Raw genomic sequence first — 26,993 nt, 5'->3', positions numbered from 1 at the left:
AAAGTGTTGCTTATAGAAATACTGCAAGAATAACCAGGAAAAATGTCCCCATAAGTCCTCAGTCAATCTCCTCTCACATTTTATTGGCCCACATGTGTCACATGACCCTCCCTGAACCACGTTAGGCCCCCCAGGCCCTCCTTGGAGAGAGGTAAGGTCAGCTTCCTCTGAGAGCTGCAGGTTCCCTAGGGGGCAGGACAGAAGCATCCACATTTTGCAGATGATGAAACCGAAACATAGAGAGGTCAAATGATTTGCCAACATGTATTTATCTAATAGGGGCTTCCATGATGGCTCAGTGATAAAGAATCCTCCTGCAATGCAGGAGATGAAGGAGATGCAGGTTTGATCCCTGGGTTAGGAAGATTCCCTGGGGGAGAGCATAGCAACCCACTCCAGTATTCTTGCCTGGGAAATCCCATGGATGGCCTGGCGGGCTACAGTCTTTGGGGTCGCAAAGAGTTGGCCATGACTGAAGCTACTGAGCATGCATGCATTTATCTAGTAAGTGGTACCCTCAAGCTCAGACACTGGTCCTCTGACTTAGTCCTGTGATTTCCTTTAGTCTGTGTTCAGATCTTCAGATCTCATGATTGGGAAATGTCTTATTTAGTTCAGCTCTCCATCCAGGATCCTACATCTTAAAATTTCTCCCTAGATGAGATTTATTATGCACATTTCCTAATAATAATCCATTAGTATGACACATGACATAACACAGGGATGATATACAATACAAGCACAATCATCTCTAAAGTATAGGGCATGTCCCTGGCAGTCCAGTGGTTAAGACTCCATGCTTCAACTGCAGGGGCTCGGGTTTGATCCCTAGTTGGGGAACTAGCATCCTGCATCCTGTACTACCCAGCTGGAAAAAAAAAAAAGTGTGTGTATATGTGTATATATATATATATATATATATATATATATATATAGCAATTATGGTATGAAAAGCTATACTGTCTTAAATTTCAATTTATACTTAGGAGAAACGTCATAATGGTGCCAAATTAGAAGCAGTAATAATAGGCATCCGAGGTGGCTCAGTGGTAAAGAATCTGCCTGCCAGTGCAGGAAATGCAGGCGACACGGGTTCAATTCTGGGTCAGGTAGATCCCCTGGAGGAAGAAATGGCAACCCACTCCAGTATTCTTGCCTGGGAAATTCCATGGACAGAGGAGCCTGGTGGGCTACAGTCCATGGGGTCACAAAGATTCAGACAAGACTAAGTAAACACACAATAACACTTTAGCTGCTATTCTAAGGGATTTGCGTTGTGCTAGCCTGACAGTTTTCTTGGTATATCACTTTAAAAAAAAAAAATAGGAGAAGAGATTATCTTGAAAATACTGATAAAGCACCCTAGCCCACAATGAAAAACATAATGTAAAAATCAATTTCAATTATTTGTGAGGTGTGTAATTTTTCAGTTGACTAATAAGTCTATCAACAAAATGAAAAAATGTCCTTTCTCCAGCACTGTTTATTGCTGTCCCTCCAGAACCATCCCTCGAGGTGTAGTTTATAGCTGCTCCCCATGCTCTTTCGTCACACTTGCCACTCGTGTTCAGCAGCACAAAGGAAGGAGCGAGGAGCTTGGCAGTCTCAGGCTGACCTGTGAGGAGCTGGAGCGCTCACCCTTTCCTCTCCATGCAGTGTCAGTGTGGCTGGTGGTCACTCTGTGACCGTGCCTGGGGCTGTGCTGAGCTGACGGGAACTTTCCAGCAGTCCCAGCTCTGTCTAACTTTTGATTCATCAGCACAGTCTGCTAAGCCTCCAGGGGAAAAAAAGACAAGCTTTTAGGTCAAGAGTTACCCAACTGCCAGGACCTATCAGCTTGGGAAAAAGAGAAAGATGAGAAATGAAGTCACCAGGGATCCAAACGACCGTCTTGGTCCGAGAGATTCCAGTGCCACAGAGAATGTCGTCAAACCAGGTGTTCCAAGCAGAGTGAGAAACCCAAGTCCCTCCGCCTCACTGTGCTCCTGGTGGCTGGGTATTCTCAGCACTGAAGGAAATCCCTGAGTGCCCAGTATAGGTCTGAGGGAAGGGGTAATTGTACCATCTTCAGGCTGGTTGAGTCTTCTTTTTTTCTTTCTTTCTTTAATACAACTGAGAAAAATAAGACTGGTCGGTGAGACTTCCATGTTCTTAAAGACCACCAGAGGATTCCAAGTTGCTTCCCAGGCTTGTAAAGCATTTGGCTTTCCAACTGACCTTCACATCCTCTTGCAGGTTGCTGAACGGCTGATGACAATCGCATATGAGAGCGGAGTGAATCTCTTTGATACAGCCGAGGTCTATGCCGCTGGAAAGTAAGTCAGTGCCTGATGCATCTCTCATGTCTCAGTTCTGGGCCCAAGAGACTCCCCGAGACCATTGCTGACACATTGGTGAGAAGGGTCTGTCTTTCCCACGCATGCTGATGCCACTGCTTTTCTTCCCTCCTTTACCTACCTCCACCAGAACTGGGGCTATTGACCATCTCTGGACTCCTCTGCCCACCCAGACCTTCCCACCCCTGGTCCCTGTATGAAGAAAGGACCGGAAGCGATTGCCACAGTCTGTCAATACTTGAGGGGCAGAAGTGGTTGTGACCAGAGTGATGACAGTGGAGACCCATAAATATTAGCTGAATGTAATTAATATAAGTGAGCAGATTCCAGCGTGGTTTTTCCAAAGCTAGTCTTTCATTTTATAACCACCCCACGTAGTTCCTCAACCTTGAGGAGAACAGGCACATCCTCTCTGCAGGGAAGTAGAGATTAAAGGAGGGATTCCCAAAGATGCCAAGAAACCGAATATCTTTTATAAGAGGGCATTTCAAGCTCTACGCTGAGGACAGACAGGGCTGCAAAGAGGCCTCACTTCTTTTTCTGGAGAAGTCACAGCGGCTACAACCTTCTTCTGGACCCTAGAGCAGGTTTGGAGCTCCAGGACAGGGCTCAGTGATAAGTCAAAGCACATGGGTACTGTGTCTTCAGTGTCCACCCCTCTGGTCCCACACAATAAGCACATTCAACAGAAGTAGCCGCCTTGGCCTCCTGCTATGAACTCGGATGCAGAAAAGAAACTAAACATCTAAATTGCTACTGGAGCAGCTCTGCAATTCTCTAATAGGGCTGAGGAACATCATCACCTGCAGGCTTCATTCCTCCCCTCTGGGTGAGAATAACAAACTGCTGAATCAAGTTCATCACTGCCTGATAAAAGCGCATTTTCCCAGCCTGGGTTTCCTCCTTTTCAAGGCCAGGGCTATGTTCAAGGACTATCAGGCAGGTTCAGAGCGCACATCCTTGATGTCTTCTGTTGTGTCCAAGGAGAGAAAATACAACTGATGAGGATTTGTTTCTTTCCACATCCTACTTTATCTCAGCATTTCCTTCTTCTGTTGAATCCTGCTTATTACCAAATGGGGCTAAAGCTGAAAAAGAGGGAGTGATTAACAAGTCTGTTAGAGTTCTGTTTGTATTCCTGTTGTGAAGGATAATCGGTCCTGATTAATTATTGATTGTTTGTCAGTGTGTAATGAGATCGGTTCCCACTGTGAGATGCAAGGTTGCAGGAGAGACAGGGGGAAAGAACCCTGAGGTAACAGTCAGTGTGCGTCTCCTAGGTTCATGCTCCCTGGCTAACCCGCCTCGGGGTTTATTGCCAGGCTCTACATTCCAACAAAGATGGGACTTTTCAGCTAAGACAAATCACAATTAGAGATGACTTGCTCTATAGAATGCTAATGGAAAATGCACTGATTACATTGAGGTCTCCATTCACAAAGCCTCTGAGAGCCCACCTGCTTCTCACAGTGTTGGTCTGACTGGGAGGAACCTAGAAGAAAGTTTTAGTATCCTTAAGCTTGGGTCCCAGCTGGGGTAGGTGGAGGGGGACAGGAAGGAGAGAGAGTCTTGAGTATAACACTCCACGACCAGCGTCAGTGGCAGGAAGGACACTCCCCTATGACTTCGTATATCCTGCTCTTCTGACAACGCTTGTCACTGGAACCCATGACATTCTCTCTGTAGGCCACTGCACCTGCAGCCCTGGCTTTTGAACATCTAAGGCCACACATGTGTTCTTTAACCCTGCAAGATCGCCTGGGAGTCAGTATTTTCTGCCTGAAAAGCATGAGGTCTCACTGTCTTCTCTGGTCACAATCGGAGACCATGGCCATTAGAAAGAAACCCTTGACTCCCTTTGAATACCACCAAGCTAGACAGTTATATATAGTATCAGTGGTTCAAAAACGCCAAACTGCCAAATGACTCCACTGCTTCCTAGTATCAGGACCACAGGCGGTCTCCTGCCAGAGTGTCAGGATTTGGCAGGTGCTTCTGGAATGCTCCGGGAGCAGGATTCTGCAGGCACAAGCAGAAACAGCAGAAACTGCGCTACCAGCCGAGAGTGGCTTCTATTTTGGGGACATGTAGGCACTGACAGTTCAAACAAGGAAGGGATCTGGTGGTTTGGATTGACTCTTGCGTTTCCAGGATACTGTATCCTGAGACATTATCTGTTTCTCCTCCAGGGCTGAAGTGATTCTGGGGAGCATCATCAAGAAGAAAGGCTGGAGGTAATGTGTTCACCATACTCACTTAATAGCCTTTTAAAAAGACTGCTACTATTTTGTACCAGAGAAGAGAAAATAAAGTTGCATTACAAGTGACCAAAAAGACTGTCAGAAAATCCAATTCTTAGTAAAGAAATAATTTACAGTGCTTTGAAAGTAATTATTAGCCAGATCACTACTTGCACTTCAAAAATTAACTTGTCGTTGATCACAATGAATTACCATGGGTTGAGCAGAGGATGTTCATGAGATAATTGTGCATAAAATAAAGTGGCATTTCATGGTTTTTGACTGCCCTGTGTGGTGATCTGGTGAAGGAAGGGAGCCACAGAATGCTAATTATCTCCATACATGTATTTATGTGCATTGTTCATTTTATTAACAACTCTGGATGCAAAGAAATGATGACCCAAGAAACCCTTGGGATAAATATCCCAAAGCTTTCTTGTTTGAGCACAATTAGCCAGCATCTCTCCTGTGTGCTGGGAGCCATATTATCTGGACATTCAAGAAAGTGCTTCCTCTGCTGTGCTTGAGGGTTTACAGTGCATCCTATCACCTTGTAGAGGCAGAGCTAGTAGTAATGAGGGATGCTATAATGTTGGGGGGGAGCAGCAAACCCCCTCTGTTTCACTACATGTGTCAGCCCTAGTAGCCACTTCTTTCCCAGCATGAGTACAGACTCAGGCAAAGACCGACAAAGACCACTGGTTGAGTTGGAATTCACTTCTGCTCTTGTATAAGATCTGCTGATAGCCAAATAAATGACAGATAACAGTTCTATAATACAAGTGGAAATGGAAATTCGGAAGTTCCTGGAAATATGAACAAATGAACTTTGGTGACCTATTTGCTCCCTTTCCCTTCCTCTCTTTACCCACTCCAGGGACTGTAAGAGTGTGAAGAGAAAATTATATTCAACCTTAAATACGGAAAAAGATTCACATCCCCACCCAGTCCTCCACCTTGCCTGAGTTACCATTTCACTCAGAATGTCGACCCATCCATCACTGCTCAAATAGGACTGTATCCCTTTGTGAATTATAGCTGCAACTGTTCAATGCTGCCTCTGTCATTATATGATATTCTCCCTTTGTGTGTTTGTGTGTCTTATAAAAACATTCGTCATATTGGATAAAGGGCCCACTTTACTCCAGCATGACCTCATCTTAATTTAACTAATTACATTTGCAGTGGCCTTGTTTCCAAATAAGCTCACATTCTGAGGTACTGGGGGACAGGGCTTTAGTATATCTTTTGTGGGGGACAAAATTCAACCTATAACAGACACTTTGGAGATGAGTCCAATAATGTCCAGTGAAATCAACAGCAAGGTGCAGGCTGCCAGAGTACACCTGAGGATGAAGGGGAAGCTTTGGTGCAGTAACTCTCTTCCCCTCTGCATCCACAGAACACTTGGTCATCACTCATCATACTTTGCAAAATTTCTTACATACCTTTTGTAGAAAATAGATTAACATGCATCTTTCGCAAAATGCTTTTCAATCTTGCCAATAAACACTCAGGCTATCCCCAAGATACAGATATTGATATCAGGTCACAAAAGTTCACAGCCACCCACCTGAGGCTGTTGAAAAGATAGACCATAACATCATAGCATGAAGGCTACAAAAGCAGGTTTCAACTAGCATCCTTCACTTTTTGTCCCAAGACCACCACTTGCTAGCTGTTTTGTCCAGGGCAAGTTACTTCTCTTTGCTGTGCCTCAATTTACCCACCTGTAAAATGGATGGCATAACTGTTCACGGAGCATTGTGCTGATAAAGTGAGATAAGGTGAACAAAAGAATTTTGAAAGCTGTGCTTTAGAAATCCTCATAATATCATTCTTCACCCACTCAGAACAGCTGCTGTAGATGCCCCCCTACAGTCCATGATAATTCATCAGGTTGTTGTCTACTCTTGTATTTGAACATAAATATTGGTATGCACACCCATGGAGGCCAAACATTTTACAGAAAGCCTAATTTGGGAAAAATAAGTCTATGGTGGTCTAAGGGTAGAATGCATGGCTTTGGCAGAGCCAACTGCTCTGCATAATCCAGAAGGCTGCACTCATTTTTTAATAAGATTCCATCCAGAGCTTTTTGTTGAAATTCTGAGAACACTTGCTGAAGGAGACCCAACTTCCCTGTGGCAGATTGTTATTATACTAGGTATCACGAGGTTGATGGATTAACTTGGAAAGTGCATCAGCCCTCTTGGGGTATGTAATTTCCAGATGTATATCTCTGTAGACCTTCTGTTAGTGATTTGAATTACTTTTCAGGGAATTGACTTCAGTAGGATGGGGTTACTGACATTTTCTACACATTTTTCTTGTTGCAGCCAAGTTATCAGAGTTGTCACCATCATTCCCCATTGGTTATCATTAATCATACTAGTCTTTTATGTGGAAGGGCTTCAGGCATTGACTCTACAGCTGACGGAATTAATAAACACCTTATTTCAAATACTCTCGAAGTTTGGTCTTAACCTTTGAATCTCAAATGCCCTTTTTTCCTTCAGCCAGTTCAATTGAATTATATACCTGGAGAAATTAAATTGTATTGAGCTCTACCTCCCAATTTTAATTTATAGAACTATAGTTCTTAAGACATATTTCATATTCCACAATCACAATAGTGCAATTTCATTTCCTGCCCTTGGGTGTGGTTTTGAGGAGGTAATGAATTTGCTGACAAGATTTCCACATTTCATTCCCTTAGGAATAAAGTGGTGGAAGTTTGAGTTAAGGATTTTAGGGTTGTTTTCCTAAAATAACATTTTCAATTAATAAGAAGTTGAATGGGAAGAAAATTTACTCATATTTATTGATTAAATTTATTCTATTTCCATGTAGTCGGTACCTTCCTGTGAAGGCAATTGGTTGTATGACTCTTTCCAATTGGTTGGAAACAGTCATAATTCAGAGACACTAGGGTCCATGGTCTTTGGCAGGGGGTGTATGGAAAGTTCATGATCAATCAACACTATACCAGATGCTTGGTGAGTATTCAGATCAGATCAGGCGCTCAGTCGTGTCCGACTCTTTGCGACCCCATGAACCGCAGCACGCCAGGCCTCCCTGTCCAATACCAACTCCCAGAGTTCACTGAGACTCACGTCCATCGAGTCAGTGATGCCATCCAGCCATCTCATCCTCTTTCGTCCTCTTCTCCTGCCCCCAATCCATCCCAGCATCAGAGTCTTTTCCAATGAGTAAACTCTTCGCATGAGGTGGCCAAAGTACTGGAGTTTCAGCTTTAGCATCATTCCTTCCAAAGAAATCCCAGGGCTGAGTATTAGTGGCCGTCTATTTGAGCTCTGAAAGCAGTCCATCCTTTAGGCTTTTTTTACTTACTCTCTCACTTTCCATCCTGACTCTCCATGCCTACCACTCACCTTTGCTTTGCCACCACCCAGTCACCTGTGTGTTGTCATAGTCTTTCCTCTCCCAGGTCTTCCAGATAAAGCTTCCTTCCCTTCAGACCTCTTTCTCTAGGATCTGACTTCAAGTCCCCAGTCATCAGCTTCCCTTTGCCCTTACCTTTCAATGACATGAATGAACAAATTTATCCTTTCACCAGTTTTAAAATGTGAGGCACAGTAAATTATTTCTACTGCTATAATAATAATATGACTCAATGGTATAACCAGCAATTTTTAAAATATTTCTTTCTGTGTTTGTTCAACATATAGGAGGTCCAGCCTGGTCATAACAACCAAACTCTACTGGGGTGGAAAGTAAGTCAAATGTCTTTCCTTCTCTACTCTACAGGGAACAATTAGTAGTTCATGCTTTAATTATTTTAGGCAATCATTTTACATCTAACATACTAAAATTAATTGGTTTAGAAAGAAAGTTTTTTTTTTTTGTCTTACTTGAAGGAAATTGCAATTAGCCTAGGATTCAATTTTTAGCAAGATACCCTCAAAATAGTTTAGTGCAAAGCATGTGGTCACTTGTTACTAAGTGATTCATGGAGATTTTCAAATACCAACCTCATACTTAGAACCATTTCCAAAATAGTTCAAATTTCAGGCAAAGAAAATAAGCACATAGCATCACAGAAGAAAAGCTACTTAAATCTGCCAAAACTCAGACTTCTACAGAAAGCAATGATAAAAATATCTTTCCTGGCCCCACGTGTAAGTCTCTGATCATTTCTGCAGAGGGCTCTGAAAATGCTGATCAAAAGGACTATCTCATCGAAGAATAACAGGAAGCTGCCTGTATCACTTTCTGTCAGGTTAAATGAAAGAGTGGTCCTCTCCCTGTTGTGGGATACAGAAAAATTTCACAAGTTGAATTGGCTTCTGATGGGCCTACCGGTGTTTGAACTGGTGCTTACATTATTCAGCAGGTCTTAGAAGATTGGCCTCTTTGACAAACATGTGAGAAAATAGCAGGCTATTTCATATACTTTTCATGGAAATCTCAAAGATTTTCATGGAGTCACAGCAAAAAAAGAAGACAAGTACAAACAAACAAAACCTTATTTACTTCCCTATAATTCATAAGGAACAGTTAAAGATAAAATTAAAGGGGAATCTTCTAATGAAAACACACACTCATATTTTATTGTTGTTTTTGAGCTTGTTTATGATGAATATGAAGATAGAAACATGGATTTTAGATTTTTATCTCTATTGTAGCCTATTAAAAAATAAAACCAACGGTACCTATAAGAAATGTAGGTTTGCATTGTGTGTACTCTGATTCATGGGGCCATTGCTTGGTGCTTTTGCCGTGGAACTGAAAACCTTGCCTATAATTTAGAAATAAACAGGAAATATGACAATCTGCAAGAACCAGTATGTAGTGGAGTACTACTTGCAATATTATCTAATATACTTAAAAGATATAAAATCACCAAAAGTGAATGATAGACTACTGTGTTTTAAAAAGGGGTTGCCAAAGGTATTGATGTTAAAGAAATAATTCATCAATACTTTAAAACTCAAGGATCACATTTCTTTCTAATTGTCTAGAGTTTGAAAATGGTCTTGGCAGGAAAAAGTCTTAAAGGTTTTTTTTCTTGTTAGGAAACTAATTTAAATAAGACTCGGTACATCACATTTTAAAAGAAAACAGCTGTTCGTTTTCTTCTGAAAGGCAAAGGGCACTTTCAAATTTACTTCCCTTTTCAGAAAAGTCAGTATTATCAGTAGCCTAACAGTCTTATAGTAAGCTCACAAATTGATGTCGTATTTTTTGTTTTTGTTTGGTTTAGGACTGGTTAAGAACACAGTGGGAAGGCTGAGCCATTTGTCAAGTTATCAAATTATATATGGACAGGCATACATGGCTGACTTGTTATTTACATGGTATGATGACAGTGATGGTTAATTCATCTCTGGAGGTCTCCAAAGCCTCTTGATATACTGCCCACCAGTCTTCTCTCTCCAACCTGCCGTGGTACAGACTTGCCAAGAAAAGGGAATAGCATTAACAATTCAGTCAAGAATGATTATTCTTCTGCCCTTTTGAAAGAGCAGTTTTTAAAAAAGCACACCCCACTCAAAGTCATTTGCTTCTTTTTCTTCTCAGAGCTGAAACAGAAAGAGGGTTGTCAAGAAAACATATTATTGAAGGTGAGTACTGCTGCTTCCATTTTATTTTCATTCGTGGGTTGCCAATTCAAGAAAGGTATCAACCAAATAAGTTCAAAGCACATTGGAAGGGGAAAAAGTTTCTCTATGAGAAGAACAACAATCAACCATATGTTTCTTCCTGAGAGGTGAAGTAATAATATACAGGGGAGAATGAAAACGCAAAAGCGAATGACTGGATGTTCTGGCATTCTTCTTTACAACTATACTAACATTAATAAAGCACTTCCATGAGGTTTCTTACTGTGCTTTATTGAGCTATAATTTATATATCATAAAAGTTTACCCATTTCAAATGTACAACTCATTGGCTCTGAGAATATTTACAGAGCATGCAGTCATCACCATGCTTCTGGTAGGTAGGTAGAATAGGAAACAGGAGTCCAGAATGGCGGTGGCTAAAAGACAAGCAAGGGAAAAGCCTGCGAAAATAGAACAAAGGAAGGTCGAGGACCAGAGTGAGGACCTCAGGTGGGACAAACACCCCTCAGGTATTTACACAGGGAAGGCCCAGGGGGGAGGAAGAAACATATAAAAAGAGGAGCCAAAGGACCGGGGGTCTCTCTCTCTCCCGCGCTCGTGCACGTTCTCTTTCTCTCTCTTCGCATCTTTTGGGTTGGCACGCCCCCACACCTCGAGGATGTATTTTCCTTTATTTTCTAAATAAAACTGAGGGAGCTATAACACTGTCCGAGAGCTGTGATGCACCAAGGACTTTAATGTCCGTTGCTTCAAATTTTTGTTGAGAGGAGACAAAACCGAGGAGATTACACTCCCCTGACACTTTCATTTTAAAACACCTTCATATCCCCCCAAAGAAACCTGATACCTACTTACAGTCACTCTTATCCCCTCCTTACGCTCTCCCACAGGCCAGGCAGCCACCAAACTACTCTTGTCTCCATGAATTTATGAGTTCTGGACATTTCATATAAATGAGGTCATATAATATTTTGTGACTGGCCTCTTTCACTTAGCATAAAGTTCATCAAGTTGTGGTATGTATCAGTATAAATGAAAAAAATGTTTAAAGGGGCTGCCATATGTTTCTAATATCTTTACACAAGTTCATGAACTATTTCATAAAAATTCAAGATTTTTATACCTTTATATTCATAATTAATCATTGAGACAAATGATTTTTCTCCTTTTTAAAACTAATCTCACTTATGAAATACTAAAATCACCCCAAAAAACGTAAGATGTACTCTAATCCCACTACTTTAAAAATAAAAATAAATAAATTCCTCCCTTTGCTCACCTCATCCCACTCCATAGTTTGACAATCCAGTGCATATCCTTCCTTACTTTTCCCTGTAGTTATACTGACTTCTCTGTCTACCTGTACACACTTACTTATAAGCACAAAAATATATGTACTGATCACTAACTGGTTTTAGTATATTTGTAGGCATCTGGGTTTTGAAATCAGATGAACATTGGTTCAAGTTCCAACTCTTGTCACTTATGAGCTGGGGTACTTTGTACAAGTTACTTAATCTCACTTAGGCTCATCTCTTGGACTATAAAATGGGCTATAAATATCCTGCTTCACAAGGTTACTATTTAGGGATTGAACTTAGATTATTCACATAGAGCACAGTGTCTGTCGTATAATATGCACTTAGTAATGTTATTTTTGTCATCATCATCACCATCATCATTCTTAATAATGAACCTACTAGTGTTCCTTCTATGGATAAGGACACTAAGTAAGTAACATTCTGAAACTGCCACAATGAATGACCACTTTCTAGCTCTTGAGAAAGCTTCCAAATTCCTCACCCAAACAAAATCCCTTCTCAGGTCACATGTCCAGTTTGACATTGTACAGTCAAACCCAGCCTTCCTCCCCAACTGTTCCCATTCCTGCTCTAGTATTTGCCCCAATGATGTATGTCATCTACCACAAAGATTGTCAACAAGAAAAAATCCAAGTGTACCAAGCTGAACAGATATGGTGGCAGTGTGCTGCCTAGAAAGTTCTTGTTTTTCTTTTCTTTCTGATCTAATTGATTCCAGAAGAGATTCAGAAAGTGGTTTACAATAGCAATCAACAAAGAAATAGAAAATTAATGACAAAAAGAATAGAGAAGTTGTGCTACTGTCTTCTCACTCAGTCTCCGTTGCTTTAATATGTACCAGTGTGTATGAATAATTTCAGAACTCTTTTTCTCTCTTTTTTAAGTCACGTTTCTTCAAGCCTCATACAATTTAATAGAAATACCTTAAAATTTCTCCCCCTTTAAATACATTGGGAATTCTCTTAAGGAACTAATCTCTCAAGATGGATAAACCAGTTCAACTGAAATTCAAGCTGACCCAGATTCAAAAAATAAAAAATTTCAAATTTTCAGATTGAAGAAGAATTGGGATTAATTATTATAATGTTCAAATGAGGGAAGAGAAAGTTGATGAAGAAATTTATGAGAAGAAAATGAAAGGTTCTATTTGCTCAGGAGTATAGATGAGGACCAAGGTCCATCCTTCACAGAGAAGGGAGAGGAAGGTTATATAGTTCTTCACTTCTGGTCCATTCATGCAGGGATGAAGGAGAACCATTAAGGAAGATTTCTGAGCTCACCCTAAGGTATAAGCTCACCCTGTATAGAGAAATACAGTCCTCTTTTATCTAATTCTGAGATAGGTAAATCCTGTTGGTACTATTCTAACTAGAAGCTGGAGGGGTGATTTCATGATTAAGAGCATTGGTTATGTATCATCCATCAGGCTGGCTTTCTGGTCCCTGTTAGAATAGGGAAATCAACCCTGAATATCTATTGGAAGAACTGATGCTGAAGCTGAAGCCCCAGTACTTTGGCCACTTGATGTGAAGAGCTGACTCATTGGAAAAGACCCTGATGCTGGGAAAGGCTGAGGGCAGGAGGAGAAGGGGGCGACAGAGGATGAGATGGTTGGTTGGTATCACTGACTCAATGGCCATGCGTAAGCAAACTCTGAGAGATAGTGAAGGACAGGGAAGCCTGGTGTGCTGCAGTTCATGGGATCACAAAGAGTTGGGCATGACTGAGTGACTGCACAATGACAAATGAGACAATGGAGACTGAGCTCAGAGAGTCCAATAGGGTTGATGATGAATAGACTTCACTTTCATGCATTGGAAAAGGAAATGGCAACCCACTCCAGTGTTCTTGCCTGGAGAATCCCAGGGACGGGGGAGCCTGGTGGGCTGCTGTCTATGGGGTCACACAGAGTCGGACACAAATGAAGCGACTTAGCAGTAGCAGCATTATAATGTTCTTACTGTTGGTTTTATTTTGCAGTTTACAGTGTCAGCCAAAGACGAAAATACTCTTGAGTGCAGGAGAGTCAGCTCAAAGGATATTTCTAGGCAGACTGAAATTAGAGAATTGAGTGAATTTTACAGGAAAAAAAAGAAGAGACATGAGATTTCTAGACCCAAAATAAATTTTGAAGAGGTTTACAAATCGTTATCCTCGGGGTTCACTGAGACGTGTCCTGTGATGAAGGTGACCTTATTCAAGATTGGAGTTTCATATGCATATTACATTTGAGAAGTACTTTTGAAGAATGAGACAGAAGTCCAATTCTTGTAGAGCTCAGGCCACGTGTGTGCTGGATGACCTTGGCTACCTAAGTTATTTTTTAGAGTATAAAATTAGCTTAATTTGGGTATAATGCAGTTTTTTAAAAAATCTATGAAAGACCTTTTCAACAAGCCCTAAGTCCTTGACTTAGATACAGTTAGAAACAACATTATCCTTAGATTCACAAGGAAGGAGTGAATATATTCTATACTTCTATATTCATTTGAATATTCTATACTATATTCATTTGGAATCATAAGATCCACTCAGGCTCTGAAAGTCTATTTATCAATTTAGCCATTCCACAAACATTCATTAAACTCAAATTTGTGCCAGTGTTAAAATTTAGCAGATAAAAGCTCTTTAGTATCTAACATGAAAAAATGGAAATAGTTTGGTAAGTCAAATTGTAATCATAAGTAAAGTGTTTATTTGCTTTTATAAGCAAAAGCTGTGTCTGTCTGTATTTGCCTTTAAGGTAAGCAAGAGTTTTGTTATGTGATTCAAAACACAAACCCATTGTCACAATTTTAGGAGTAGGAGGGGAAAAATATTTTAAAAAGCTCCGCTTAAGACTTTTTAATGAAGGGCAAATGTCAAACCCTACAATCTGAACTTTTTAAGAAAGAGACGATTGATAATTTTCAATTAAAGAATAAATTTCCTAACAAATGGATTCACTACAGGATTCCTTTCTGATGTACCGTGTTCATGGTAAATTGAAATCATCCACCCCAAATAATCATGTTTCATAATGGGAGGTGTAGCCACTTATTCTAGTACAGGACAGTCTTCTTTAAGAAGCATGTCTCAAATCATGACTGAAGGTCTGATGAGAAGAAGCTGGAAAATTAAATGGAGAAGCAGTGTACATTATTTAAGGCAACATCTTTTTTCAAGCCTGACAGGAAAACAAATATGCCATAGGCGTAGAAGATGATGACACAGCATATTTGAATAGAAGCCTTGCAGAATTTCCAAACCACTCACGGCCTTATTTCTACAAAGTTAAACTTGCCACAGTGAACACATGACCCACTTCTAACCCTGCCAACCTGCTTAATGTCTGAAATGAGCATATTTCTATAGATGCCTGTGAGATAGGTTTAATTGAATTGTTTCACCTTATGAACAATGCAGTTCCTATTAAACTTCAGAACCTAAAAGGGAGATTAACTTCGATTTCTTTTTACTGTAGTCACTTGAAAGCTATTTTCTTTACATAACATAATTTATCCTCCTGTGGATTTTTAAGGAATTTCCAGTTAACTTCTAGACATTTCCCTGAGAGCAGGAAATGTTTTTCCTGCTCCTCCATTTTCACTCCCACAGATACTGTGTTAGTGCCAAGAGACAGGCTAATGTCCAAAGTGCCTTCCCAGACTTCCCTGCTCGTCTAGTGGCTAAGGATCCACCTGCCAATTTGGGGAACATGGGTTTGATCCCTGGTCTGGGAAGATTCCACATGCCATGGGGCAACTGGGCCAGGCACCACAATTACTCAGCCCATGCTCCGAAGCCCGTCCTCAGCAACAAGCGAAACCACTGCAGAGAGAAGCCTGTCCACTGCAACTAGAGAGCAGCACCTGCTTGCCACAACCAGAGAAAGGCTGAAGCAATGAAGACCCAGAATGGCCAAAAGGAAATAAACAAATAAAAATTTAAAAACGAAAACAAAATTGCACTTCATCAAGTACATTCAGTGCATGAGCGCACGTATGTCCTTAGGTTATGATTAGCTGTTTGGATGCCCCTCTGGAGCCAAGGTTAATGCATTTTCACACACCTACTTAAAACAATACTTGGCCCCAAGTCAGAGCTCAACAAATTTTTGCTCAATGGAAATAGAACATGACTATGTGTTTATTGGAGATAAACTCTAAATGGCTCTCAAGAAGACACTTGTTAGCAAGCCTTCATGTTGCTACAATTTAGCTACAAGATTAAAGCATCCAAATAGAAAAAGGCAGGACTATCTGATTTGTTTTGCAGTCACATGAAGGATCGAAACAGAAAGATCATCTAGCTCCATTTTGTGTTTGGAAAGATGAGAATACTAAAGCCCAGAGGGGCTAAAAGACATTGGCAGGGTCATTCAGACCCAGCCAGAGCCGGTCCCGAGCTCTGTGTCTCACCTGCACGCACACCTCTCCTCTGAAGGCTAGACTGGCCCCTCCACCGGCCAAGAGCGCCGTGGGGTTGCCTGGTGCGCTGCTCAGACCCAGCATGGCTCTCGCCACCGATCTATTTCTCCCGTGACTTCATTTACTAACAATCCCATCATTCTCAGGCCAAAAATCTAAGAGTCCTTGATACCTCCAGCTCCACACTCCATATTCAGCACACCTAGAGTCCTCTTATTTCTACCTATACAACTTTTCCTGAACATGAATACTTCTCACCGACTTGGTCCACGCATGCTCTGCTGCAGTGACCTCCTTCTGGTCTCCTTCCCTGCTTTCTCTCTGGCTCCTCACAGGTCACTATCAGCAGCTGGGTATCAGTTCAGAACACAAATCTGCTTACATCATTTTCCAGGCTTAACTCTCATTGCCTTACCCCCTCACCAACATTCTGCTATCTCTGCTGCTGCTAAGTTGCTTCAGTCATGTCCGACTCTGTGCGACCCCACCGACGCCCACCAGGCTCCCCCATCCCTGGGATTCTCCAGGCAAGAACACTGGAATGGGTTGCCATTTCTTTCTCCAATGCATGAAAGTGAAAAGTGAAAGTGAAGTTGCTCAGTCGTGTCAGACTCTGCTATCTCACGTGGAGTAAAATCCGAAATTCGTACCATGGATTACAAGGCTTCATGTGATTAAGATTTTCAAAGTGAGTGGACAGTGCCTCTTAGGAACACAACCTCTTTTTACTTCAATTCAAGGTCAGAGTACGGACTTGGTGGATCACTGATAGGATGCAACCCGTCATTTCTTATATTCTTATATGAATACTCTTGACTCTTGGCCTAAATATTAAAAAATAAGAAAAAAGGGCTTTCCAGAGAAAGAACTGAGAAATGAGGAATGACTGAATACAGAGAATATTGTCATTATATCAAGTTCCGTGTCATTATTTATGGATACACACTATTACCTTGAACAATGAACCTATACCAACAAATGCTTTCAATATGTACCATTTGCTCCATAAGTATAAATACTACATCCATGCATCTTTAAACACCCAAAACCTGTCACAGTTTCAGAATCAAATTGAGACTCAGTACATGTTTAGGTCACTGAAGAAAAAAACTTACATCATCACTGATCACACCTCATTTCAACAGGGTCAAGTCAGTCATAGCTTTTTCTCCTAGTTACTCTTAGCCCTGACCAAGCTATTAAGAAGAGACACAGGGGTAGAAGACCATCATCAGAAAGGAGAACTTTGTTTCCAGTGCCAGGCATGGGCCAGAACTGTCACTAATGACTTCCTTTTCAAACAAGGAGGTCCAGTGAAAATTGGCGTTTAGTCTTTGGCACTGTTTATCCTGAACCTTTCCAGATGTGAGCACCACTGTTATAATTACCTCACTTCTATAGACTGTTACGTCTACCAAGTGCTTGCCAACTGATTTTATTTGCTCTCTGGAGCGGTGATTCTGAAAGTCATAAGTATTGTTGTCTCCACTACAGATTAGAGAACCGAGTCACACACAAAAAAGTCAAATAACTCTGTGGGATAGCAAGTGGGATCACATGCTCGAGTACAGATTTCCAAGCTTTCAGACCTTGGGATACCCTGTTATTTGGGCTTCCCGGGTGGCACTAGTGCTAAAGAACCTGCCTGCCAATGCAGGAGACGTAAGAGACCTGGGTTCGATCCCTGGGTTGGAAGATCCCCTGGAGGAGGGCGTGGCAACCCACTCCAGTATTTTTGCTTGGAGAATCTCATGGACAGAGGAACGTGGTGGGTTGTTTGCTTGGTTATCTTTTCCTCTCCTTACTTCCTCCATACATACAACTGGTTCCAGAGGGGGTTCATATCATAATGCTTTTTAAGGTAAATTTAATTATAGATGCCCATTGAGATAGCTGGTAATACCCCGAGCATGAAGGTCACCATAGTTTTTAAGGATAGGCATTAGACCTTACCTTACAATACCTGTCTTTCCCTATCTCTTCATCAGTGCTTCTCTTAACAAGCTACCATCACAGACAATCAATCCTTTCTCAATGAATGAAAAAATATTTCCGGAACTGGATTCAAGCACTCCATTTTCCTGTCAGAAAAGTAATTGTGGCTGGCCAATAAACCAGTTTGAAAAATCAAATTTAAATGAGCCAGATTTAAATTTATAAGAGCCTCATTTAACATGCAATTAATTTTATGCCTATAATAAAAAGAGAAAAACCTCCAGTCTTCCTGTGGAATTAAATAGGCTGATAAGGAAGTGCTGTGCCTCTTAGAAATGAGATAAAGTAATTCTTGAACACTGTCATCCTTTTGGTTGCATAATATTGTATACAATACATCCTATTTCAGGGAAGTATTAATTTTACTGAAATTAAATTTTTTTTCTAAGTAATCATAGTAATGTGACTCAGTGGTTAGAGTTAAGACATAGATTATTGGTTTGACTTGTTTTAAAATTCTATCTCTCTCCTTTATATTATCCCTTAAATCTTTAGAGCTTCCAGTGGTTTTGTTCCTTCTCAAAATAGAAATGGTAGGACTCAGCTATATTTAAGGTTCTCCAAACTTTGTTTCAATTAGTAAAATGTTGAGTGAAACCTTCATTTGCCAACCCTTTTATTCCTGTTAAAACCCATGTGTACATTAAGATGAGATTGTCAATCATTTATTTGTGATTTACACAATTTTTATATTTTGGATGTGCAATAAATATATCTCCATCACACTATAAGCCCATTAAGTAATTCAAAATGTGACATTAACTTGCATTTTTCAAAAAGAAAGAAGTTAAACTTTTAGGCTGCTTTTTGTCCTCAACTTTGCTTCTAGGTTCAGCCACACAGGAGCCACTGTGAAAGGTCATTACCAAGTGTGGATTTCCAGTGAGCACTAGAACTGCTGAGAAAGTTCTAAGGCTTTTCTTTGCTGGGGACAATGTCAATCCTTGATATATTTTTAAAGGGTTCTAGGGGCCAATGAACACATCACTGTATTCAATGACTTTTTGAAACTAATCCAATGCTTTTTTTAAAGTAAATTCTTGAAGGAAAGCAAACTTCAGCAATTTGTAATAGTGCTCATGTTTAGACTTTCTGAGATTTTTCCTGCTTCTGTTCCCAGGACTTAAGGGCTCTCTCCAGAGGCTGCAGCTCGAGTATGTGGATGTAGTTTTTGCAAATCGACCGGACAGTAACACCCCCATGGAAGGTGAGTGAAGAAATTTAATAAAAGACCCTAGAGCTATTGATTCTAGCTTGATGACTTATTCCACTCACGGTAGGAAATGAAATATATTCAGACTTATTTGATCGAATGTGAAAAATAATAACCTTTCCAGTCAATCTTTCAGTTTCATATTTACCCGCAAAGTTAGTGCTCTGTATCCTGTGTCTTGATTAATTTTTAAGCATCTGCAGGCACTGGGAGTGTGTGTGTGTGTGTTAGTAGCTGAGTTATGTCTGACTGTTTGTGACCCCCACGGACTGTAGCTCACCAGGCTCTTCTCTCCATTAAATTCTCTAGGCAAGAATACTAGAGTGGTTGCCATTCCCTTATCCAGGGGATCTTTCTAACCCAGGGATAGAACCCAGGTCTCCTGCATTGCAGGCAGACTCTTTACCATCTGAGCCACCAGGGAAGCCCTCCCTGGAGTGTGGCTCCTGCCATTATGGTGCTCATTTTCTCCAGGTTTGTTTCACTTGTGTGCTTCCATCAACTAAAACAATAAACATAATTGGAAGGGGAATTTATAACCCAGCCATCATTATTTTGGAGTTCTCTGAGGCTCTTCTTATTTTATAATGACTCTAGGTCTGATTAGTTTCCAATCTGTGATGATAAGTGCTAAGTGCTACTGTGAGCAGAGACTTTATAGGAGTGACTATTTCAAAATGAGACTCTTCGTTGCAATCTGGTTTTTGAGTCTCAAGGAGCTGCAGTATTTTATCCCCTTTCTGTTACGACTGTTTGAAGACAATTTAAGCATCTCCCTGTGAAAGCTTTCAGTATGTTCCTAAAACCAGGTTTTCTTCAATTTGTGTTTATTTATGGGACCAATTGAGAAAAGAAGATAGTTTGGAAGGAAAAATTTAAAAGAAGGTTCTAGTTAATTGAGATTTATGCTCACATGAATTTTCACATACCTGAGGTAAATGAGAATGAAGATATTTGGGGAAAAGAAGGGAAAAAATAATACTTTGATTATTCAAGGCTTACTATATGACACGGATTTATACATTTTTAATGAATTAGAACATAACGTAAAATTACATTAAAGGTAAATTTAATTTTGATGATTCAAAAAGTAGTTCTGGATCTTGTAATAAGTCAGGTTCTGTAAAAGTTTGTTCTTGCTAGAGGATTATAGAAGTTATGGAAGCTGTAAATGATTGAAGTATATATAAATGTTTCTATAGGTTGAATTTCTGAAAAAAAAAAGTTATGGAAACTTTTTTTCCTTATCATTTATCTCTTTCTCGACCACAGGTAAATGGTTAAAATATATATTTATATATCTTATTTTTTGCTAGAGTTTTCTGCTTTTGTGATTTGAGTAAATTAGAAGTTTTATATAAAGCAAGATCAGTGTTGGAAATTCATAATAAGAAATTATCCATGGAAATGACATAAAATGCATATTTTTGTCAAAGCCAAGAATAGGTGTTTGATAAAGTGAATCATAAGCATTTTATTTATGTAAGAAGTAGGTATTGCAAGGATAGTATGATGCCACAGTATTCTTAATGCTACATTAAAACACAGCACTGATGCTATCGTGCGAGCACAATTGTCAAGTAAGATGCCATTTAGTGGCAGCTCTTAAAGACTGAAATTACTTCCCATTTTAAGTGCCTAGTGAACTATTTTCTTCTTAGGAAAAATGTCCTTTGCAATTATGCTATGTACAGGACAGAGGAACATCTGGGATTTTTTTAGCATTTTTTTTTTTTTTGGCTCATTCTGCCCATTCTACCATTATCTTTAATCTGAGGGATATAAAGTATAAATCTTTAATCTGAGGGATATAAAGTATAAGTCTCTAAAACAGAAAACATTATAATCTGCATTATATACCTACAGAAGGAGGATATTCTCAATTAGGAGACAAACTATGTGATACTAATAAGATAATGGTGTCTCTTGTATAAACACAGATTATGTGTTGACATTATTGGAAGGGAGCTTCAAAACATTAAAAAAAAAAAAAACAGATTGCTACCTGATAGAATGTATAACTGCAGCATTATCCAGCCTCTGCTGGAATCAGGAAATATTTATATTTTCTCTGAGTTTCTTACAGAAAATTCCACAAAGCAGAATAGGAAGCTGTTTTATCATGAGTTATTGTCCAAGTTTGGAAGTCTAACACAGGGTGTCAAATAGAGTTTTGTGCCTGTTGATAGGGTCAAGGAACATGGCATTTCATAGCTCTGTGGCAACCAGCCACTTTATGCTGGAATATAGCCTGCTCTCCCCACCCCCACCAAAGGGAGATCCACTCCTGGCTGGTGCATCAGACCCAGGGCTTATTCCTCTGGGAGGACTTAGCAGGGACACGCTGTGGGCAAGTCTCCATGTAGGACTCGTTCCAGATTGAAATAGCTTCCCTGTGATGTCTCCCTAGCTTTGTAGAAAGTGTGTATCCTTAAACAGTATACTCATTTGTTCCAAGGTGAGCCAGATGGAAGGGCTAGTTTGATATTAGTCTCTAGAAACTCATTCTCCACATTTAGCCTTTCCTACTTAACTGTAACAGAGGAAAGGACTGATCTGGGCAACTGAGAGAAGAAATAGAATAAAAAGAAGAAAATAAGGAATAGAAGAGACAGGGATTGCCAGGTGATCTTGGGTGCATTTTCTCCTCTAAAATGGAAAAAAAAAAAAAAAAAAGGATGTCTAAGCTATGTCTGAACTCCATGTTGTTATTAAGTTTCATTTTTGCAATGATTTTGTAAATCATATGTATATGTGTATTAGTGAAAATTGTATGTGTACAATGCGGTCTACCTTAGGAAGCCTATTACGGTTTCTGAAAACAATACAGAAAAGTAAATGTTACATATAATCAAAATTACCCTTGAAAACCCTATGGTAGCTATAGCAGTTATTTGTTAGTCAGTGTTACTCGATAGCCTTTAGTTATTCAATTTCATCTCCAAATATAGTGACAAAATCATCACTAGATACTTTCCCTTTTTTTTTTTCCTTTTGGCAATGGCTTTAATATTATTCACATACTTTTCTTATTTTAGCAACTCACATTGGCAATTTTAGGCTCAGTTGCATCCATTTCTGTCTAATATAAGTGACAGAACAATGGTTTCCAAGTGCATATTGCTGAATTTTTGTATATTAAATCTATATATGTTGGCACTATTCTCTATATGTGTGCTTCACAGTAAACCCTTAGCATTTGTAGATAATCTTTATTGGTTTCAACCATTCCTTGTCAATTTCATAGACCCATAACACACCCTAACTTATAATTTTGCCAAGGAACCTATATTAAATTCTGGGGAACCAACAAGAGAACCCATACCAGCTTTCTAAGACTCATTTTAAACAACTTGGATTTAAATTTATTAAAGGGCCAACCCCATTCACCTGGTGTGCAACTATGAAAGGATATTAAGTGGGAACATTTCTAGAATAAACTTTTGTGAGTTTCATCTAGGTTCTGCGTATCAGATGGAAGCAACTGAGCCAGAGAAAAATTAGCAGTAGCATTCTCATAATATTTTAGCATTATGGATCAAATTAGATGTTGCCTCCCTTTCTTCCTTAGAAATCCAGTAGACAAAAATGAGTCCTCTCAAAAGAATGGCCATAAACTCCAAAAGTGCAATCAGAGGAGACAGGGGGTGAGATTGCCTTTGTAATGTGCAACCCTGTGGAATGCAATTAAACATTTTACAGCTATGGGAAGATGTTCTTGACAACAGAGGGGAACTTATGTACTTTTCCCTCTGTCCTTCTTGTTTATTTTTTTCTGGTTCACCTAGTAGTAAATCATTGTTTTTCCAGAGCATCTGCCATGCCATCTGTCTCTTATAATATCTGGTGTTGATAGCATATTTTCCAATACCAGAAAAAATCACTCCCATGTCCCATTTCTTCTTTCTTATGCTGCTGTGTTCTTCCCAGTAGTCACTGACAGGTCATTGAGTGTCATGATATTCATATTTTTAAGTCTCTCACTTCTGTAAATCCCCCAAGTATATTTCAAAATCTTCTCTTAAGCTCATTAGGCAAGAGAAAGTTAATTCCATCATGAATCATGTTGGACATGGATGGACACAGAGCACTTGTGTGCCTGAGGACCTGCACGAGGAGTTTTTCGGTGTGGTTTTCAGTCATTCCTAACAGCCAGACTACTCATCCATACTCTTCCTATTGCTCTAGGGATGAGGTGACTGAGCATGATTGTGGTCATGAAAGGAACTTATAAACCATGTACCACTTGTGAATAATAGAAAAAAGAAGGGACCCATTTTAGTTTACATAGCTTTTTGAAAGAAGAAAAGCCACTAAATTCATTGGTCTGAGAATATTATGATGTTTTAAATTAAATTACATTTTAATTAAATTTTTATTTTTAAAAATGCTTGGAATTGAGCCCTCTAACTTTTATTTATTTAGAATTTTTTGCCAAAACTAGTTAATCTTACAAACTCACTAAGTCATTAGATGTTATTCCCAACCTAATTACAGTTCAAATTATTTATTTGTTTTCCTGCTAGTAGGTCAATGCAGACATAAAACAACCCAGATGTCTTATTTCAAAAAAGAAGGACAAGATCAAAGTTAGCATTGCTTAATTCCCATAACATCATCATGTCAAACAACCTATCCCATAAGAATTTGCTTCTTTCAATACCATCTTTTTTACCGTCCCCATGTGCCAGCAGGAATCTACTGCTATTCAGGGAACTAGGACATCCATCCAATGACAGCACAGGAAATACCAGAGCTGCAAACATTTCAGCATCCCAAATTGTCTATACTTTTTCAGTTCCAGAGCATTGGACCTGGATTTTTAGCATCCAAAGTAAAGTTTTCAGAACAAAAATTTAATGGCTCCCCTCACCAAGCCTAGAAATGGGGCTTCTCAAGTGGCACAGTGGTAAAGATTTCGCCTGCCAATGAAGGAGACTCAAGAGACGCAGGTTTGATCCCTGGGTTGGGAAGATCCCCTGAGGTAGGAGATGGCAACCCACTCTAGGATTCTTGCCTGGAAAATTACATAGACAGAGGAGTCTGGTGGGCTACAGTCTATGGGGTCTCGAAGAGTCAGACACGACTGAGCAACTGAGCACACACATACAGACCTATAAGTATTATCTAACCACCATGGATAGTACCTTCTGCCTTTATATTTTACTGTCTTCCCTGAAAAACACCCTATATGTGTCCCCCCAAAAGCATAATAGCAGGAAGAAATCTGCAAATATTCTATAAGAGTGCTGTTCCATAGACATATTTTGAAAGCCATATATGTACTTTCAATTTTCTATTACTTACATTTTAAAGATAAAAAGAAACATGAGATTAATTATAAAATATATTTTAATTTAAGCCAATATATTAAAGTTTTTTTAACATATAATCAATATAAAATTTTTGAGGGGATATTTTACTTTTTTTTCATAATAAGTCTTTGAAATCTGTTATGTACTTCATATTTATTTTGTTGTTCAGTCACTAAGTCATGCCTGACTCTTCAAAGCCCCATGGACTGCAGCATGCCAGGCTTCCCTATCGTCCACTGTCTCCCAGAGTTTGCTCAAACTCGTGTCCACTGAGTCAGTGATTCCATCCAACCATCTCATCCTCTGTCACCCCCTTTTCCTCCTGCCCTCAGTCTTTCCTAGCATCAGGGTCTTTTCCAATGAGTCGGCTCTTCACATCAGGTGGTCAAAGTATTAGAGGTTCAGCATCAGTCCTTCCAGTGAATGTTTAGGGTTGATTTCCTTTAGGATTAACTGGTTTGATTTCCTTGCTGTCCAAGGGACTCTCAAGAATCTTCTCCAACACCACAGTTCAAAAGCATCAATTCTTCAGTGCTGAGCCTTCTTTATGGTCCAACTCTCACATCCATACATGACTATTGGAAAAACCATAGCTTTGATTAGACAGACCTTTGTGAGCAAAGAAATGTCTCTGCTTTTGAATACGCCGTCTAGGTTGGTCATAGCTTTTCTTTCACGGAGCAAACATCTTTTAATTTCATGGCTGCAGTCACCATCTGCACTGATTTTGGAGCCCAAGAAAATAAAGTCTGTCACTGTTTCCATTTTTTCCCCATCTGTTTGCCATGAAGTAATGGGACCAGATGCCATGATCTTCGTTTTTTGAATGTTGAGTTTTAAGCCAACTTTTCTACTCTCTCACCTTCATCAAGAGGCTCTTTAATTCATCTTCACTTTCTTCCATTAGAGTGGTATCATCTGCATATCTGAGGTTATTGATATTTCTCCCAGCAAACTTGAATCCAGCTTGTGCTTCATCCAGCCCAGCATTTCACATGATGTGTTCTGCATTTGAGTTAAATAAGCAGGGTGACAATATACAACCTTGAAATACTCCTTTCTGGATTTGGAATCAGTCCATTGTTCCATGCCTGCTTATAGCACATCTTAATTTGGGCCAGCCACATTTCAAGTACTCAATAACTACATGTAGCTAGTGGCTACTATTGCACCACACAGGTCTTTAAACTTTAGTTCAAGTCTAGCAGAACACGAGACACATAATAAGTGCTCAATAAAAATTTGTTGTCTGGATGGGTGCATGGATGGATGATTAGATGGATGAGTGAACAAGTCATTTTAGTGAATGAATGAAGCTGAATGAAACTAAAGTTAAACAGATACATCTTCATTTTTCTCCCTGAAAGCCTATTTTGGCTTCCTAACATCTGTGAATATTCTGGTACTTGATCTGGTTCAGCATATTTCAGGGTGATATTAAGGACAGATTGCTGGCAGAGAGTCCCAGGACACTGTTACAGTCCATTTCTCCTCATCTGCCTTAACGGCAGCATCCAGATGCCAGATCTCTCTCCAGAAATCTGCTTGATGCCTAAATGAGCAGAAATGAATGGAGGGATGAATCTTGGGCAGTTCAGTTGCCCCTGAGGATTATTATATCAGATATTAAAATTATCTAACCCATTTCACTTATGACCCTGGCCAGGATACTCTGAGACCTCTGGTGTTGATCAGATCCATATAACCTCCTGGCTTGAAAGGCTGGGACAGCTGAATTTTCAAGAAATTAATTTGGATAAAATGATTTTCCTATCCAAGAGGATGAGCCAAGCCCTACCAAGCCCATGGTTTAAAAAAAAAAAAAAAGTGTTCCAAGTTTACTAAATCAGTTTTATTTCCATTTTAACTGTGAATTCACCAAAAGTTTTACTGCTACTTTAGACATATTCATCTGATGTTTTATCCTTTACAGAATACCAAGTCATGTCATTAAAAAAGAAATTATTTTCAGTCATTCTAAGAAATAGCATTCGGAAATGGTTGCAATGTTCTTCCAGTGTCTGGTGTTTGCCTGTGTTTTTTTTGTTGTTGTTATTTTAGAAAAATCTCATGTTTCTACCATTGTAAGCTTCCTTCTCTTTAGGACAATATTTCTGTAAAATGATCTGGGGGACATTAGATGGACACAGCATTAAATTCTGGCTTTGCTACCTATGTATACCTAGGACAAGTTACTACCCTCACTGAAGCTCAGTCTCTTCATCTGAAAATGCAGGTAACACATACAGTGATTTCTGAAGGAGTTAACAGTGTGCATACAGCACCTCACTCACAGTAGGGGAAAGAAACATAAGCCCCATTTCTAGAATGCCCCGTACAACACACATACATATAAAATTCCCCTTTCTCTGGATCTCTCTCAGAGGTGAGCATAGGAGACGACTAAGACCCTAAAATTACAATGTGATGAAAATCCAGTGAAGATGGCCACGATGCAACATCAACCAGGGTCTGTGGTAAGGCCATGTAGAAACAAGGTACACAGTTAGCAATGGAATCTTCTTCTAGCTCATTTTTTCTCCTTGAAATTTTGTTCTGAGATCCTCCAGGCCCT

The 26,993-nt window shown here is 39.7% G+C and overlaps 1 protein-coding gene across 4 annotated transcripts in view; it reads left to right on the top strand.

Moving 5' to 3' along the window:
- KCNAB1 (potassium voltage-gated channel subfamily A regulatory beta subunit 1) overlaps window positions 1-26,993 on the top strand; it is a 450,359-nt gene that overhangs the window by 361,533 nt on the left and 61,833 nt on the right. For all 4 annotated transcript variants that reach the window (XM_005201728.5, XM_059884882.1, XM_024989780.2 and 1 more), the window contains 5 exon segments: window positions 2,236-2,315; window positions 4,526-4,570; window positions 8,269-8,313; window positions 10,121-10,164; window positions 19,011-19,097. In XM_005201728.5, coding sequence (XP_005201785.1) covers window positions 2,236-2,315; window positions 4,526-4,570; window positions 8,269-8,313; window positions 10,121-10,164; window positions 19,011-19,097 — 301 coding nt within the window.

The sequence above is a fragment of the Bos taurus genome, chromosome 1 (genome assembly GCF_002263795.3).
Source record: "Bos taurus isolate L1 Dominette 01449 registration number 42190680 breed Hereford chromosome 1, ARS-UCD2.0, whole genome shotgun sequence".
In the NCBI taxonomy this organism is placed as follows: Eukaryota; Metazoa; Chordata; class Mammalia; order Artiodactyla; family Bovidae; genus Bos; species Bos taurus.
The sequence above is the reverse complement of the archived record's forward strand: the minus strand, read 5'-3'. Positions and strand labels throughout refer to the sequence as shown.